At 37.5% G+C, this 17,980-nt stretch overlaps 1 protein-coding gene across 1 annotated transcript in view; it reads left to right on the forward strand.

Moving 5' to 3' along the window:
* The window catches only part of LOC150085960 (dynein axonemal heavy chain 8-like), a 1,559,705-nt gene that overhangs the window by 317,041 nt on the left and 1,224,684 nt on the right, over positions 1-17,980 (forward strand). The window contains exons 20-21 of the mRNA XM_090374756.1: positions 1,164-1,314; positions 17,874-17,976. Coding sequence (XP_090230882.1) covers positions 1,164-1,314; positions 17,874-17,976 — 254 coding nt within the window. The remainder of the gene's footprint in view (positions 1-1,163; positions 1,315-17,873; positions 17,977-17,980) is intronic.

Here is a 17,980-nt window from a genome sequence, read left to right on the forward strand (position 1 = left end):
CACTCTTAGAGGCAGAATAAAATGAACACAGACCTTACTTAATAAATAACTAATGATAAATAATAACTACTTAATAAATAATGGTGAATTACAACTTAATAAATAATGGTGAAACTGTGAACTACCTAGAGCTAGTAGTCAGCACAGTGTCCAACAGATGTCGAGTATCGCTGTGTTTCCCTTGAAAATTTAAATATCCCGTGCCGCCCCTGTGAATTTGCTGCATCACCCTGGGGTGCTGCGGCACACAATTTGGGAATTTCTGGGCTACAGGGTTTTTGACATGTTATGACTTTCCTTTGTTCATTAAGACCTTGTGGTTTCTAACCCCAAAGTGCCCCCCATCAAATAATCACATTTATAATATTTGTTTCTGATTTCAGGAGTTCAATTTCATAAAATTTCCATTCTTTTAGAATGTGTATGGCTGTTGGAAGATGCACAGTAGTCTCAACAGTGACTTTGTAGGTGCTTTTCTAAATTCCTTACAAAAATGAAGAATGGAATACAGTATTCAAATATTAATTTAGCTATTAAAAGAAATTCTTTATTTCATTAACATAGACTGCCTAGGGTGTTAAGGTTTGCACGGAATCTGGTATCATTATAAATCAACATATCATCGAACTCCATCAAGGAAAGATTTGTATGTGTGAGTATCAGGCATTGCACATACATTGGTAACTATTTGGCATTACATACTTTTGGATTCCTAAGTAAAATTTTGATATATCAGTGTAATTTTATCCAGCATACAGAAGTGTCCACATAAAGTAGTAGCCTTGATAGCCCTATATAAATTTCATACATTTCATAAGATACTGGTTTGAATTTCTGCTTTTAATGATATCTCAGCATCAAATACCATTAAAATTATATCTGATATTCTCTCTCTCTCTCTCTCTCTCTCTCTCTCTCTCTCTCTCTCTCTCTCTCTCTCTCTCTGTATGTGAGTGAGAGAGAGAGAGAGAGAGAGAAAGACTAGGAACATTTTGGCTTTAAAAAAAAAAAAAAAAAGTATTCAATGCCCCTCACTGAATGTTGTTTGGTCATTGTTTGCTCAGTAGGGATTTTATAATTATATATTAGCATTTAGGATAAAGTAATTTGAATTATTATATATAATTTCAAAAAGTTAAGTTCCCTTTTTTTATTTTTTAAAGAATTTCCTCCTTATGAACTGATTGATTCCCAATCCTTTGACAAAGAAATTATGGATCTAAGAGAATATTTTATTAATTCCTCAGCTGATGCACTTGCACGATGTTTAAAGTTATCCCTTGATCAACTGTGGAGATGTTTGTCTCCTAAAGGGTAAGTGTCTGTATGCTTTTTAACTTATTTAATGCATTTTGGTATTTTTTAAATTTGTCAGCCTATTTCCGTTTTTGTTTAGATTCCTTTTATTTTTACAAAACTGTCCTGTGTGAGACTATGAGTATATACTGTGTGTGTGTGCGTGTGCGTGTGCTTTATATTTTTCATTTCTGCACTCTTAACTTTCTGTTGATTATTTTGTCATTTCATTTGATGTGTGTGTTTTGGTTTTACTCACCCACCCACTCACTATTGAGTGCAACAATTTGAACTTGTCTGGAATTTCATTCATTTTCATTCCTGATTTGTGTGGATTTAATATTTCATGTTTAATGTCTAATATCATGGCTTTTCCCTCAGCATGAATTGCTGAGGAAGCTTCCATCCTGCAGTGGGTTGATAATGGCTGCAGTTTACTTTTATCATGGCTTTCCTTGACTTCTTTTATGAGCTATTATTCTGAGTAGTATTACTCTTCCTCTTTTCAGACATTGTTGAATAGAAAACAGTTTCAAAATAGGTAAAATACTGTACACTAATAAAAACATATAAAATTAAAAAGCACCACAAAATAGATGTATTAATTTCTGACATAGTCTGCACAGTGCATCGCCTACTGTTTTAGTTGAGTATCTGAAACAACTCTGCATATTTGTGCAATTGTTGAGTATAGTTCATTCTTAGAAAGGGGAGACAGCAAGCAGTAACAAACAAACATACAGGGCATAATTATTATGTGATTATCTCCAGTAAAACGTTGCCTCAGTTACTAGATTCATTAGATGTAAACAACACACAGACACATACTAGCACACATTATACATCAATACATGTGATATATGGATTACTTAATTATTGGGGCATTCATGTGCTTTGTTTACATGTAGTTTTGTCTACATTCTGTCAGCATAGTGTTGTTCAATAAAATTCGATGATGAAGGGGAGGGACTGAAAAATCATGGATAATATAGCTCTATCATTTTAATGATCCAATAAACTGAAATTATGATTCTAATAAGAGAAGAGTTTACACAGTGCAGCACAACTATTAGTATATAGCAACTATGTTGTCAAACCATTATGAGTATGTGAGTTAGGTTGTGTAAGTGCATAAAACTTGTTTACTTTGAAGGCAGAATGTATGAACAGGGAGACATAAGTCGAGCAGTTGTAAATCAGGTGTCCCTGTATATCTTTCTTAACCATTTTCTGTTGAATATAATTTCTTTCAAAGAACCAATAACTGAATTACTAAGCAATTGTGTCATTAATTAACATCAATTACATTATTTTTTTACTTACATTGTATTAATTTTTATTAGTTAGTTACAATAATTTCTATTTCTCCACTCTTTAGCTACTACTGATACCATATTACAGCTAGTGTCAAAGTTCACATTAGTCATTGTTAAACATGCATGCATGTATAAAATAGGCATCTGTGTGTTTCAGATAACTGGAATACATTGTTTGTCAGAACTGAGTGAGCAAGCAAGCTAGTTAATAATTAGTATAAAATTCCTAATAGCAGATAAGCAGTCATTGATTTCCTTTGCTTTTACTTCCTGTTTTTAAAAGTTGATGAACAGTTCATATTACTATCAATATTAATAGTGGCAAATGATGCAAAAAATTAAGCTTATACAATCTCATTTCCCCTATCCATCCTCTCCAATAGTTTGTCTAGTTCTTCCTTGAATTTCTTCAACCTATCTGCTTCCATAACAATGGATGGAAGCTTATTCCAGCAATAAAATGCCCATTGGCTGAAGGCAAACTTCTGTACATCTATATTCAACCATCCTTCCTGAATTTGAATTTATGCCCCCTCGTGTGTGTGTGTAGTTTGAGCAAGGAGATCAATGCTGTCAGCATTGAGCTTGCTCAATCCATTCAAAGGCCTTAAACATCTCAATTGGATCACCTCGCAGGTGTCTAGTCTCCAGATGCTGCAGATTGCAGAACCAAAGCCTTTCATGGTAAGAGCACCCCTTTGTTACCCTTACCAATCCTGGTGCCTTTCTCTGTACCCATTTCAGCAGCTCTATATCCTTCCTCAGATGAATATGCAGTACTCAAGGTGTGGCCAGACCATTGCTTTATACCAGGGTTTCCCAAAGTGTGGTCTGCGGGCCAGTACCGGTCCCCGAAAAGAAGATACCAGTCTGCAAACAACTGCAAAGCTCCCTAATAATGAAGTCATCAAAAAATGCCTTATGGGACATGTGAAAGTTTGTAATAGGGATTTTTGATGTACCTAGAACTCATTTCACGATATACGGAACAGTGGTTAATTGTCATTGATATTGTGTGTGCCTACTGTAGTTGTTTTAATATTTTATTAAATATGTAATTAAATAATAATTTCCCTGTTTGTCATGAAAACGTAAAACTATCTTTAGAAACCAAAATGCAGATTTTAAGGAGGATAGAAGCTGGAGAAAAGAAATGCCATGTAGTGCAATTATTGGGGTTAGCATAATCAACTTTAAAAACAATTTTAAATCCAGCTTATAAAGTTAAGCAGTCTGTGCTAAATTGTAGTGACATTACCACGTCCAAATTAACATATACACATAGTAGCAGTATAGAAAACATGGAAAAATGTCAAGTATTTGGGTTGATGATATGACACAATGTGATATGCCAGTCACCCAGGTGATAATTGAACACAAAGCATTAAACTTATTTATCCATTTAAGGGCCCAGGAAGCTGAGGATACCACCGAGACTTTTGTGGCTTCTCGTGGTTGGTTTGAGAAATTCAAAAAATGTGCAAGAATTCCAAACTGACAGGTGAGGCCGCAAGTGCTGTCATCCAGGCAGCAGCAGCAGAATTTTCTGCACAACTGCAAGCTGTAGTAGAATGAGGAAAGTACCCACAGAATTTGGTACTCAGAATTTGTGAATAAAAGTGGCTATTCTAGAAATGCTTGCCTTCCAAAACTTCCATCTCCTGAGATGAGAAAAGAGCTTCCAGGGTTAAAGCAGCAAAGGACCGACTAACACTGTTGTTGGGTGAAAATGCATGTGGGGATGTGAAGCTAAAACCAGTGCTTGTTTACCATTTTGAAATTCCTTGACCTATGAAAGGATTCTCCAAACCTAATTTGCAGTAATATGGAAATCGAATAGAAAGGCCTGGGTAACAATGGACTTGTTTACCAATTGGTTTGTCAATTCTATTTGTCCTGCTGTCCAACATTTTTGCACCAGGTCCATCCTTCAACAATGCATCAGGTCATCCTTCAAATCTTGGCTCACTTGAAACACGCATTCCTGTTGTGCTGTTTCTCCTGCCAAACACAACTTCGCTGCTACAACCAATGGATCAGGCCGTTATAGCAGCCTTTAAAGCCTGCTATCTGAGACGCACTTTTAGTCAACTGATTGAGGCTAATAATGAAACATAACAGTCGATCAATGATTTCTGGAAAAATTAGAACATTATGAAAGCAATCAGCAATATCAAATAAGCCTGGGATGAAGACAGATCAGTGTCTTAGTGGTGTTTGTTGACAAATATGTCCCAATGTTGTTACAGAACGTGATGGAGTAGAAAGTGAAATTCCTGCGATTAGCACAGAAGATGTTATTCAAATGGCACATGCAGTAGGCTTTGCAAAAGTTGACGTAGCTGACATTTAGGATTTATTAAGTTGCCATGGTGAGACACTAACAAATGAGGAACTTCACTAGTTAATGGAGCGACAAGTAAACAATTCAAAAAATGAAAGAGAGGTTCCCCCAGAGAGGATATTAACAACAGAGACCTTGTCTAATTGTTTAAAAAAAAGTAACTCACTCCTTAGATGTCTTATCAGAAAATGATCTCGATTTTCAACGAAGCTGTATTCTGAAGAGATCCATTTTAAATGCTCTAACTTCTTATAGCGAGATGCTATGCGATCGTAAAAAAAAAAAAAAAAGCAAGACAGTCAACCCTAGATGCTTTTTTGAAAAAGTCATCAAGTGAGCACTAGTGTTGTTTTGTATTAGTTTTCATAATATATTTTAAGTTTACTGTTTTGCTTGACTCTTTTGAAGTTTTCTTTTATATTTTATAATATAATGTGTGTTCTCATTTCAAATAAATTTATTTGAACAATTTGTACCTCTTTTTTAAGTATAAGAACATATTCATATTCTTGCTATGGTATTTCTACCTCCGATAACAAAATTTCTTTTAACGAACTGAAATATTGGAATGCATCTTTGTTAAGTGAGGTATTACTGTACTAACATTATAACACACTGATCGAAATCTAATCAGGAAATAACCTATGTAGTTATTTACCTGTGCATTTGTAGTTGCTGCAATTACAAATGCACAGGCAGTTGCGTCAAATGCACATTTGACGCAATTGCCCCACCCTCTTTTACCATTGGCTCGAATAAGTGACATAATTGACCCGCCCTCTTTTCCCATTGGCTAGAATAAATATCACTAGGAGGAAAACTTTTTTAATGTATGGATAGATAAGCTTTCTTGCCATTTTAATAGTGCAAGAGTTCAGTGAGCACAGCTTGATGTGCCAAATACAGCAGCCACTGATATGACAAAATTTCTGGATGCATTGGCATTTCAGTTCCACATGCAGCCATCACTGTTGTCCACAATACTGAAAACTAAATAATAAACCTTTATAATTATATCATACAATATGATCAGCTTCATCCACAGATTTATTGTCAATTTTTATTTGTGATCTGATTTACATGTATTATGTGAGAAATTCAGTCAAACATGGGAAAGTGGCAGAAGAAAATCTGGTCGTAACTCTTTAATTATTTTTGAAAAATTCTTTAAATTAAAAAAAATTAAAACATAGTGTATATTAAAAATCTTATGACTTTAAAATAAAAGTTCTAAGAGTGATAACTGAATTTTTCAGTTATCACTGCTTTGGATTCTTTACATATGAGATTTTCTGGAATGGACATAGATGAACAATGTTTTCAATACTGGAAAATATATATACAGAGAAACTCTGCAGGTTTTAAATCTAGCAATCTGGATGGGCACTAATAGGATCCCAGTGCCCAATCTGTATATTTGATAATTTGTCATAATGAGCATTATGGCATTTGTCAATCCGGCATGGAAATGAGGTGTTTTCTTTCAATTTTAGGATAAGTAAAATTGTATAACATTGTACAAGCTAAAATAACATTTATGTTGTATATAAACATGGTCCATCAATTGATCAAAGCAAATTCTAGTCCAAAGAATAACACTCCACTCAAGAGCTTAATTCCTTCTTAGGTTCCATGACATGTAGTGTCAGGTTCTCAGTTCCCCAAGAAACACAGCTGTGTTGATGAACATGCCCCTTGGTCTTGAATATTTCGTCACGTATCCCAAAATTTCATTGTGCATATTTTTGCTATTTTTGCACACTAGAGAAACTTTTATTTAAATTAAACTCCCCACACACACCCATCTGATCATCCTCATTAAGTGTGTAACACAATTTTGAAACATAAATGCAGAATAAATGTGAGGTATTTTTATCTCACTGGGAACCTTCTGGTGGATTTTTTTTAAATCAAATACAAAGCGAATGACCTATTTTGATGATTTGGACACTGTCTATTTTGTAATAGTACTGTGGAAATTGACCCAGTTTTTATCAGCTCCATGTCATAGAGTGATAGTGATAGATGATTGGTATGTGGACAGTGATATTTAAAAGTTGGACTACTAACTCAGAGCCTGGATATTAACCACATTGAACACCTGTGGATGAATTGGAGTGCTGGCTCTGGCAGCTGTTTTGCAGGAGGAATGGAGCTGGATTCTTAGCATTAGCATTAGCATTAGTAGAGGCAAATGATGCAAGAAAGCAAGCTTATTCAGCATCAGTCAAAAAAAAAAACAAAAAAAACACACCACTCCCATTTCACCCCTCCGTTCGCTCGAAATACCTGTCCAGTTGAGCCTTAAATTTGTTTAGGCTATCAACTTCAACAACAAGTGATGGAAGTCAGTTCCACCAACCAACCACCCGCTGGCCAAAGGCAAATTTCCGCACATCTATCCAACATCCGTCCTTCCTCAATTTGAATTTATGCCCTCTGAGCTGATTATTCTGAGCAAGATGATGAATCCCATTGGCATTGAGCATGCTCAAACTATTCAAAGCCTTATACACCTCTATCAGATCACCTCGCCGGTGCCTAGTCTCCAGACTCTGTAATTTGCAAAACTTAAGCCTTTCTTCATAAGAGCAACCCTTTGTTCCATTCACTAATCTTGTTGCCCTTCTCTGTACCTGTTCCAGCAGCTCTACATCCTTCTTGAAATGAGGCCTCCAGACCTGTATACAGTACTCAAGATGTGGCCTAACCATTGCCTTATACAAGGGAATAATCACCTCCTTATCCCTGCTAGAAAAATTCCTGTATATCATTGACAAGACAACATGAGCTACTCTTGCAGCTTGTCTGAACTGCTCAGAGAACTTCATATCTGCCTGCACAATTACCCCCAGGTCCTTTTCATTCTCCACGACTGTCAGTGTAGTACCGCAGAGTTGATACGTTGCTCTGGGGTTACTGTTTCCCATATGTAGTACTTTACATTTGTCAAAGTTAAACTTCATTTGCCACCTCTCAGCCCATCTGTTCAACCTTTCCAGATCCTGTTGCAGCAGCATAGCGTCAGTGGTGTCCTTAACAACCCTGCCAACCTTTGTATCATCTGCAAACTTGGACATTAAACTTGATATCCCATCATCAATATCATTCATAAACACCGAAAACAACAACGGACCCAACACTGAACCCTGAGGAACTCCACTAATAACATTAGTCCACGTTGAGCAGTGTCCATTGATTACCACTCTCTGTCTTCTGCCACTCAACCATCCCTTTATCCATAGGCAGCAATTTGCCTCCAATGCCACACTGCTCCAATTTGTGCAGCAGTCTTCCATGTGCAACAGTATCAAAAGCCTTTCTAAGATCCAAATATATAATATCAAAGTTATTCCCTGCATCCAGTTCTTTTGTGACTACATCATAGTTTCCAATTAGATTGGTCAGGCAAGACCTGCCATTAACAAAACCATGCTGCGTCTGAGCTATAACTGAATTCTTGTCTAGATGATCCTGCAGTGCTTCTTTAACCAGTGCCTCCATTAATTTTCCTGGAACAGAAGTTAAACTAACAGGCCTATAATTACTTGTGTCAGCGTTTGATCCTCCTTTGTGAATTGGGGTTACATTTGCACATCTCCAGTCTATGGGTACCTCCCCTGAGTCCAAAGAAGCTCTCATAATTATGGCTATGGGTTTGCTTACTTCCTTTGCTGCCTCCTTTAATATAACTGGATAGATCCCATCCACCCCAGGTGCCTTTTTTATGTTTATCCTCAACAATCCCTCCTCCACTTTCCTCTCAGTTATTACAAAATCATCCAGCTCACTGCCAATGTTTACTTTACCTACATCATTCTCCTTCCCGAATAACTCCTCATGTGTGAATGTAGATGCAAAATACTCGTTTAGATTGTTAGCCACCTGAGCAGGATCCTCAACCGTTGAACCATCAATATCCAGTGGACCAATCTGATTCATCCCTTTCCTTCTTGAGTTTAAATAGGTAAAGAACTCTTTTCTGTTTTTCTTTGCATCCTTTGCCAAGGATTTTTCGTAGTCTGCCTTTGCCTGCCTAATCTCCTTTGTGACTAGGTTACAGACCAACTTATATCTATCATAGGCTTCCATGTCACCCATTAATTTGTATGTATCCCATGCATTTTTCTTCTCTGCCACATGTCTCATTATTTCATCTGACAACCATTTAGGCCTAAACCTTGAACAATATTTCTTAGTTGGTATGTAAAGCCTGGTAGCCTCCAAGATTAGTTCCTTGAATGCTTCCCATTTTGAGTTTGCTGTTGGTAACATCATCAGTTGGTCCCACTGTATAGAATTTAAATACTGTCTCAGACCATCATAGTCGCCTTTACGAAAATAAAAACCCTTCCCTTTGCCTCTGATGGTAGTTACCTCCTTGAGTAAATCCCACTTCAACACACTGTGATCACTGCCACCTAGTGGTTCATTTATCTGCAGATTCTTAATGCATGAAGAATCACTAATGATAATCAGATCAAGAGTATTGCTCCCTCTTGTTGCCTCACGAACATGCTGATGTAGAAAACAATCATCCAATAAATCCACAAAAGCCTGTCTAGTGTGCGAGTGACCAACCCACAAATTCCAGTCAATATCTGGGAAATTAAAATCCCCCATTATAAGACTCTCTGATTTACTGGCCCACTCTATTTCCCTGTACAATATCTTATTATACTCATCAGAGTCATTAGGCCTACAGCACACTCCTACTCTCAATTTTGATTTCCCTATGCTTATGTCACACCAAACTGACTCGACACTGCCCTGTCCATCGATGTCGACTGGCTTCACTTCCTTGGACTTTATGTGTTTTTTAACTAATAGCGTAACCCCTCCTCCCCTCCTGTCCTGTCTATCCTTTCTATAAACATTGTATTCCCCAAATTCCAGTTCCGCATTCCTTATATCTGTGTGACACCACGTCTCTGATATCCCAACAATATCTGCCTTTGATGTTTTGAGCAATACCTCTAATTCATCAAATTTATTTACCAAACTCCTAGCATTGGTGTACACGCAGCTATACATGCCCTGTTTCTATTCTTGGCTACCCTAACACAACCCATGTGTTTACTTGTACCGCAATGACTCCCAGCAGTCTTTGAAATATCCTGCATCTTTTTTTTCAGGCTTCTGCTTATTTCAATAGAAGCAGTGCAAGAATCACTTCCACCTCTGGCAGTGGCTACTGTTAAGCTATTAGTCCTTGTATTCCCCCCCAACTTGCAGTTTTCCGACCCACCTAACTCTGCCTCGACAGCATCAGCAAAAATTCTTGCACCCTTTCTATTTAAGTGTATCCCATCCCTGTAGAAGCAATCTCTCCTGTTAACAAGTACAGTCCAGGCTGAAAAAAATTCTACCCCTTGAGCCTTGCACAATCCCTCCAGGGCCGAATTGATCGACAAGGCTCTCATCATATACTCCCTCCTATCGTGTCTGGGCAGAATTGCAGACACTTTCAAATTCAACCCTAATTCACGGCTTTTTTTCAACAGTGACCTGTGCTTGCTAAGTAATTCCGCCGGTCTCCTACTCTTAATATCATTAGTTCCAACGTGTACAACTATATCACCTTTTGTGCCCTTAAAAGATGATATTCGCTCTACAACGTCATCAACCTTTGCCCCTGGTAGACATACCCTGGTCCTGTTCCACCTATCCTTTTTACAAAGCATGTTCCCCGTTTCCCTGAGAATAAAGTCACCAACAACTACTAGTTCCTGTGGGACCAGCGCATTCTGCCTAGGGGGCTACCTCTGTGTTGCCTGATGACCAAGTGCAAGCTCTGGCGTTGATGTGGGCGGCTGAGAGCTTGATGGGCCCCTCAGTTTATTTCCTTCGAGGGCATCCACCCTGTCCTTCAAGCTCTCATAAAGGCCCATAACAAAGCTGAGTTGTCCCCTGATTTCCTTGCACTCCTTACATCGTGCACACACAAAGACATCCCCCTTGGCAGTATCATGTCCCTTACCCGACTGCTCCGCAAACATCAAGCAAACAGTGCATTTTAAAAGACTGTGATTCAGAGGGCAACTGCCCCCCCTCAGTTCTCCCCTGAACCACAGCACTCCCATTAGCTTGAGCCTTTTGCTTTGCTGCTCTGGTCTGAGTCATGATTCCGATTTAATTCAATAAAATTTCAAAACAAAATTAAATCCTTAAGTTATATCCCAAAACAATTATAACGCTATATTTATTTTTTCGGTGTCTAGTGTTTTCTACGAGTTCCCTTTATATAACTTCCGTATCACGTGTACCACTATAGTTATGTATTAATTATTTGTTACGATTAAGTTGTTATATATATATATATATATACAAAGGGTACTAGGAAAGTTTTGCAATACAGCTTTGTTTATTTAATTTTTTCAAAGTAATTTCCTCTACATTCAATACACCTCCATCCTCCGAAACCAATCTTTAAACCAGTTCTGCCAAGTTTCACTAGGGAGTAAAGCACACTCGTTGTCCCAAGCCCGTAGAAGATCCTCATCACTGGAAAACCGCCTCCCTTTTAGCTTCATTTTCACATGCTGGAACAGTGCAAAGTCGCAGGGAGCAAGGTCTGGACTATAGGGAGGGTGCTCGAGAAGTTTCAGTCCTGTCGTGGTCAAATATTCGGTGCAGGCTTTGGCGCGGTGAGCTGGAGCATTATCGTGATGGAGGTACCAGGTGTCCATTCTTGACTTTGGCCGCAGGTTCTTCATAGATCCAATTACTTTAGGCAGGCATTGTTCAGTATACCACTTAGCTGTGACTGTCTTCTGCGTGTCCAAAACGACACGTTCCACAATTCCACTCGATTTGAAAAATACAGCTATCATTTTCTTCTTTACAGATCGGGATTTTCTGACAATTACGGGTGTGTCGTCATCATCAAAGACCCAAACTTTGTTTTGAGCCTTGGTCGGCAGATCGTAATAGTACAGCCGAGTCTCGTCACCTGTCACGATGTTGTTCACATACCGAGATTGTCCCTTATCAAACTTTTTTAACATCTCCCGGCACCAAGTCACACGTCGTGTCATCTGCTCTTCAGTCAGTTGATGCGGCACCCAGAGAGAACAAAGTTTCTTCACGTGCAAATGATCTTGCAGAATCGAACGAATTGCTGGTGCATTTAGGCCCAAAGTATCCTCTATCTGTTGGTAGGTCACTCGCCTGTTTTCGTCAAGCATTTTCCTCACAGCAGTAACGTTTTCCTCCGTAACTGACGTTCGTGGCCTTCCCGGCCTCTCAGAATCCTCCAGAGTGAAATTTCCCCTTTGGAATTCTCTATACCACCTGAATATCGTTGTACGATGTGGACAATCATCATCTAATGCAAGAGTCATTTCTTCTAAGCACTGGTCTATGGTTAAACCACGCACGAAATTATACCGCAAAACTGTCCTTATCTCATTTCGTGACCACGATGCCATCGCAAGCACTTTACACTCTCACTACTAATGAATAACTGAGCCCATCGACTTGGCGCGGCGGCTACTATGCACGTATGAACATGTCTCAACATGCAGCAACAAGCAGCTTCCTGCGATTCATTGTTGCGTCATATTGCAAAACCTTCCTAGTACCCTTTGTATATAGAGTTAAAAGTACAATTTAATTGACAATAAAGTTTATCAAGATTAATAGATTTACTGATTAATTGACAATATTATATTATGCACTATACTACACTAAGCTTATGCTATCGTGTAAAAATGGCGGGAATTCACGAACGGTACTTCTACGGACTCGTAAGTATTGATTAGCTTCCAAATCTCGCTATCTCAATTTAGAATAAACTAAGGATCCTGACTAGGTCTATAATCTACTTATAGAAGATAATTTAATATAACAATTGGTTAATAAATCGACTAAATTTGGTTAAAAAAAAAGACCTCTCGTTCAATTTGTAACACGTGGATTTGATACCGTTACCGATACTAAGTAATACCTACAAAATCTCTGTCTAAGTTAAACTTTAAACTAAGTATCATAACTAGGAATATAAAGCTACTCTAGAAATAAGTTAATATGACAATTTAAGCTAATAAATCAGAAAATAAATCAGGAAAAACTTCTCTGTTCCAAGAGCGTCAAAGAGTTTCGTCCGCACAGGCTAATCTCGTACCCAGACTTGTACCCAGATTTTGGCTGATTCCCTACAAGTAAATCCCTATGAGTTGGTAATAAATATGCTGAGGTGGATTGAGGCTGTCGTAAGGCCAAAGGTGAATTTGAACGGAACTTTTTAATTCAAGTGCTTTTAAATTAAAAGCCTTTTTGCAGCTATTTCTGTATTTACAAATATATTGGTTATACAGTGTTAAAGGACAAGATATTGAGTCGTCATTTTACTAAGTTGTGCACCTTTGTCCAACATTTGACTGGCCTCTGTATAAAGAACCTGAAGCAAGTAGCAAATAGTGGATATATACAGGAATACCTCGCATAGCACAGTTTTAAACAGTGTGGGTTTCCCTATAGTGTGGTTTACAAATTGAAAAAAAAAAAAAAATAAATAATAACTGTGTTATGCACCAATATATTTGATATGTATGTATTATAATGCCAGCACATAGGCCAATGCATTATGGATTCAAGGCCACACTGACTGTTGTCACAACTCCCAATATATACGGACTCTGCCAGCTTTGATAGATTAGTAAACACTCTAGATTCCGAGGGGTGAGGTCGTTGATTGTGCGTAAACTGTAAAAATATTTTTTTGCTGTGTATTTTTATTAAAGATTATTTTTTAAAAACGTTACACCTTTATACGCAAATATGAGTGGAAAGAAGAAATGTAATGGCACTGAGAGTTCTAGATCCAAACATTGAACGAGGTACGAAAATAAGGCAGGTGTTGCAAAATGACATTCGATGTTATAAAGAGATATATGCAGATAAAAAGAAGAAAAAACTGTGCAAACTAAGGTGATCAGTTATTTTTCAAAATAAAAATACAGTACATACTTCACTTATATTCTTTTGGTATGTACGTACTGCGATAAAAATCATTTGTGCTGTACTTACTAGTATTTTTCATTTCTATCATTTTAATTTCTTTTTTTGCAAAAACTTCGTGTGCATCAATTTATGGTAAATAAACATCTATATATTTTTGCAACTCGACCCATATAATCAAATTGTCGGAATGCATTACATTAAAATACATACTAATAATACCTCGATCAGCGCGATTTTGCATGGCCCGGTATTTTTTTGTCACGAATTAACCGCGCTATGCGAGTATTCCTGTATATTATTTATATATCATCACATGGATACAGTAGGTGCACATACTTAATTTAAGTTAAATTTCTAGTTGTTATGGAATGACTGTAAACTTTTAATGTTCCATAGTGATATAGTTACTTTCCTCAGAGAATAAACATTGACTTCCTGGAAAAGGACTCTGAGGTTGGGCAAATTCATATCTTAGCAATAAATAAACTCATACACCAACCATAAGAATAAGTATTTTATTGTAACTGAAAATTTCCAAATTAAAATAAAATAAATAAAATTACTACACTATGTATTTACAAAAACTAATATTATAATAAATTAAATTATGTACATTGTGAAAATATTAATATACTAAAATAAACCGGATTAAAAGCGATAAAAACCTGGAGCTTTCGGAAGCATCGGCTTCCTTCCTCAGCAGTAACAAAACTTCCTTATATAACAGGCTCATGGTACTTATACATGTGGTTCAGTCGGCGCATGGTCTGAACTGGAAGCGGGAAACAGCTCGGGAGCGTGTCACGCAAAACCGTTCATCTGTACTTAGGACAATGGTTTCAAACAGGGGATGCATACGCACACCTCTGTCCCTATTCATGATATTATTGTTGGATGAACAGGTTCATAAGCTCTCGAACCATTTACGGTCCCAGAACCCATGCACTCGATCCACAATAACCGCATCCTCTGGGGAGATTTGATGCTGCCTCTCCCAAAAATGCTCGGCCACAGCAGACTTGTTGTAATCAGCGGTTTTTATAGCACATGGTATACAGGATAAAATGCCCAGATTGTGGGGGGAATATTATGTGGGCGAGACAAAACGATGGCTCAAGGATCATCTGGGGGAGCATGCAAATGCTGTAAAAAGTGCTGATTACAACAAGTTTGCTGTGGCTGAGCATTTTTGGGAGAGGCAGCATCACAAATCCCCAGAGGATGCGGTTATTGTGGATCAAGTGCATGGGTTCTGGCACCGTAAGTGGCTCGAGAGCTTACGAATCTGTTCATCTGACAACAATATCATGAATAGGGACAGAGGTGTGCGTATGCGTCCCCTGTTTGAAACCATTGTCAGCTGTTTCCGCTTCCAGTTCAGACCATGCGCCGACTGAACCACGTGTATAAGTATCATGAGCCTGTTATATAAGGAAGTGTTGCAGGAAGTTTTGTTACTGTTGAGGAAGGAAGCTGATGCTTCCGAAAGCTCCAGGTTTTTATCGCTTTTAATCCGGTTTATTTTAGTATATTTTATTGCAAGGATTTTATTACAGTTTTAATGTTTTCACAATGTACATAATTTAATTTATTATAATATTAGTTTTTGTAAATACATAGTGTAGTAATTTTATTTATTTTATTTAAATTTGTAAATTTTCAGTTACAGTAAAATACTTATTCTTATGGTTTGTGTATGAGTTTATTGCTAAGATATAAACAGTGACTGTTCATTATCAAAGATTAGAGGGATAAAATTGATAGTTAATGCATATTTTATTTATTTTTTTTTATGTGAACCCCAAACACAAGAGGTATTAGAACCTATAGTACTTAGTACCGTGCTTGGGTTGGAGGTTGAGAAGACGAAAGAAGATATTTGTTGACATTGGACATGAACTTCTGTAGATTGTAATTTTCAGGAAATACGTATGAAAGAAGGTTATTCCAGAAAACAGTAGTTGAATGAATAAATGAGGAAGATAAAAAATTGGTTCTGTGGGTTTGAAGTTGGACAGTAAATGGATGTTGGCTGGTGGCGGCACGTGTTCGGACTGTTTTGAAAGAGAGAGCAGGAATTATAGAAGCCAATTCAGAAGAACAGTGCCCATGGAAGTATCTGTAGAAGAGGCATGCAGCAGAAACAGTACGTCTATGAGATAGCGAGTGGAGAGACTCTGTTAGAGATGAATCATTAAGTAACCTATCTGCCCTCTTCTGAATGGAATCAAGAAGCTTGAGAGAGGTTTTGGGGGCACCACCCCGGATGCCAATAGCTTTGGCAAGAACCCAGAATGCTCGGCTACCATTAGGGCAAGAAGCAAGTTTTCTACTCTTAGCCTGTTCAAACTCTAGTTTGGACTGATTAATAACTGCCTTACAATTGTTGCGAGCTTTGGTGTAGGCAGAAAATGAAACTGAAGAATTAAAAACAAGCCAATTACGATATGCAACATTCTTCTCTTGAACAGCCTTAGCACATTTATTGGAAAACCAAAGTTTAGATAAAGGACGAGATTTTAAAGTGGAGTGTGGGATAAAGGATTCCATTCCTGCAAGAATAATTTCACTGACACAATCTGAGCAAACGTTGACATCAGGAGTTTTGAAACAGTAATCCAACCAAGGAAAAGAAGAAAAGAAGTCTCGCAGATCATTCCATTTTGCATTCTTGTAATGCCAAACAACACGAGGTTGGGAATAGCCATGAGATAAAGGTTCCATTGGAGAAGAGACAATCACTAAATTGTGATCTGAAGTGCCTAAAGGACCTCTCACTTCGACCGTGTACTTAGAAGGGTTGTTTGTGAGAAAAAGATCAAGTGTATTGGCTGCATGATTAGGATTGTCCAGTATTCTTGTAGGTAAATGAACAATCTGTGCTATGTCATTAGTAATTGCAAAAGCCTCAGCATCTCGTCCAGCTGGGTCGGTGTGACTAGAAAACTGAAGTCAGCTGGAGTTGTGAACATTGAAATCACCAAGGAAAATTACCTGTTAGGAAAGTTGGACTGGAGAAAGTCAAGTTGCAAAGAGAGGAAGTCAGAGAGCTCCAAGTGATTGGAGTTGGGAGAACGGTAGAGACAACAGATGAATTTGACACAATGAGGTAGAGAGATTTTAAGCCAGAGAAGATCAAAGAGAGGAGATTCCAAATTGCCAAGTCTCTGACAGGGATTGTCAGAACGGACATATGCACAAGTACCACTTTTGAGGCGAAAGGAATCATACAGCAAATAATTTGGGCATCTGAGATGAGCAGTAGTTGAATCAACCGATAACTGAGATTCTGTCAGAAAAAGTACATGGGGTTTGGCAGACTGCAAGTGGAAATGGACATCGTTGAGATTAGAATTGAGACCACGTATATTTGTGAAATGAATTCAACACAGCAAAATTATGTGGGGAAACAATAAAATATTTGCTGTTTCTCCACACTGGCATAGTTCACCCAGGTGGCTAAATTACCTGTATGTAAATAGTTGAAGCAGAAGCTTATCCAGACTAGTCACTAGCCACTTGTAAATATTTCATACGTAGCTGGACAGCTGGCAAAAATCGCAAACTTCTTGCCTGTAAGAACATTTATACTCTTTAAATGTAGCCTTGTACTAACACTAGAATCATGTTAACTTTAGTAAAGTGTACTTTAAGAAACATAATCATGAAAAGGTAGATCTTTATTCGTCAAAGATATACAGTATGAAATTGTGCAGGTGTGCATACAAGATTTCAGATGTTTAGGGACAATCTCTACTGTGATATTGAGAATCATTTTACTGTGAATTATTAATATATGAAATGTGTAAATTTTATTTTGTAGCTTTTTCTTTCCTTAGCATAATTTATTTCAGTTTTAAAAAATACTGTTTAACTGTTAATTAAACTGTTTGTTGTGTGTTTATACAAATTAAAATATCTCTTATATACATTAAATACCACTTTGAGTACAGCACATCTTCCTCATCAAAGAAAAAGGAAGCATTGAAAATGGAAAAGAAAATTAAGCATGTGGCACTTTTCCAAGCAAAGATACTACTTGTAGTTCCAGAATTAGTAA

Source organism: Mastigoproctus giganteus, chromosome 5, assembly GCF_048544385.1.
Source record: "Mastigoproctus giganteus isolate SK-2022 chromosome 5, ASM4854438v1, whole genome shotgun sequence".
In the NCBI taxonomy this organism is placed as follows: Eukaryota; Metazoa; Arthropoda; class Arachnida; order Uropygi; family Thelyphonidae; genus Mastigoproctus; species Mastigoproctus giganteus.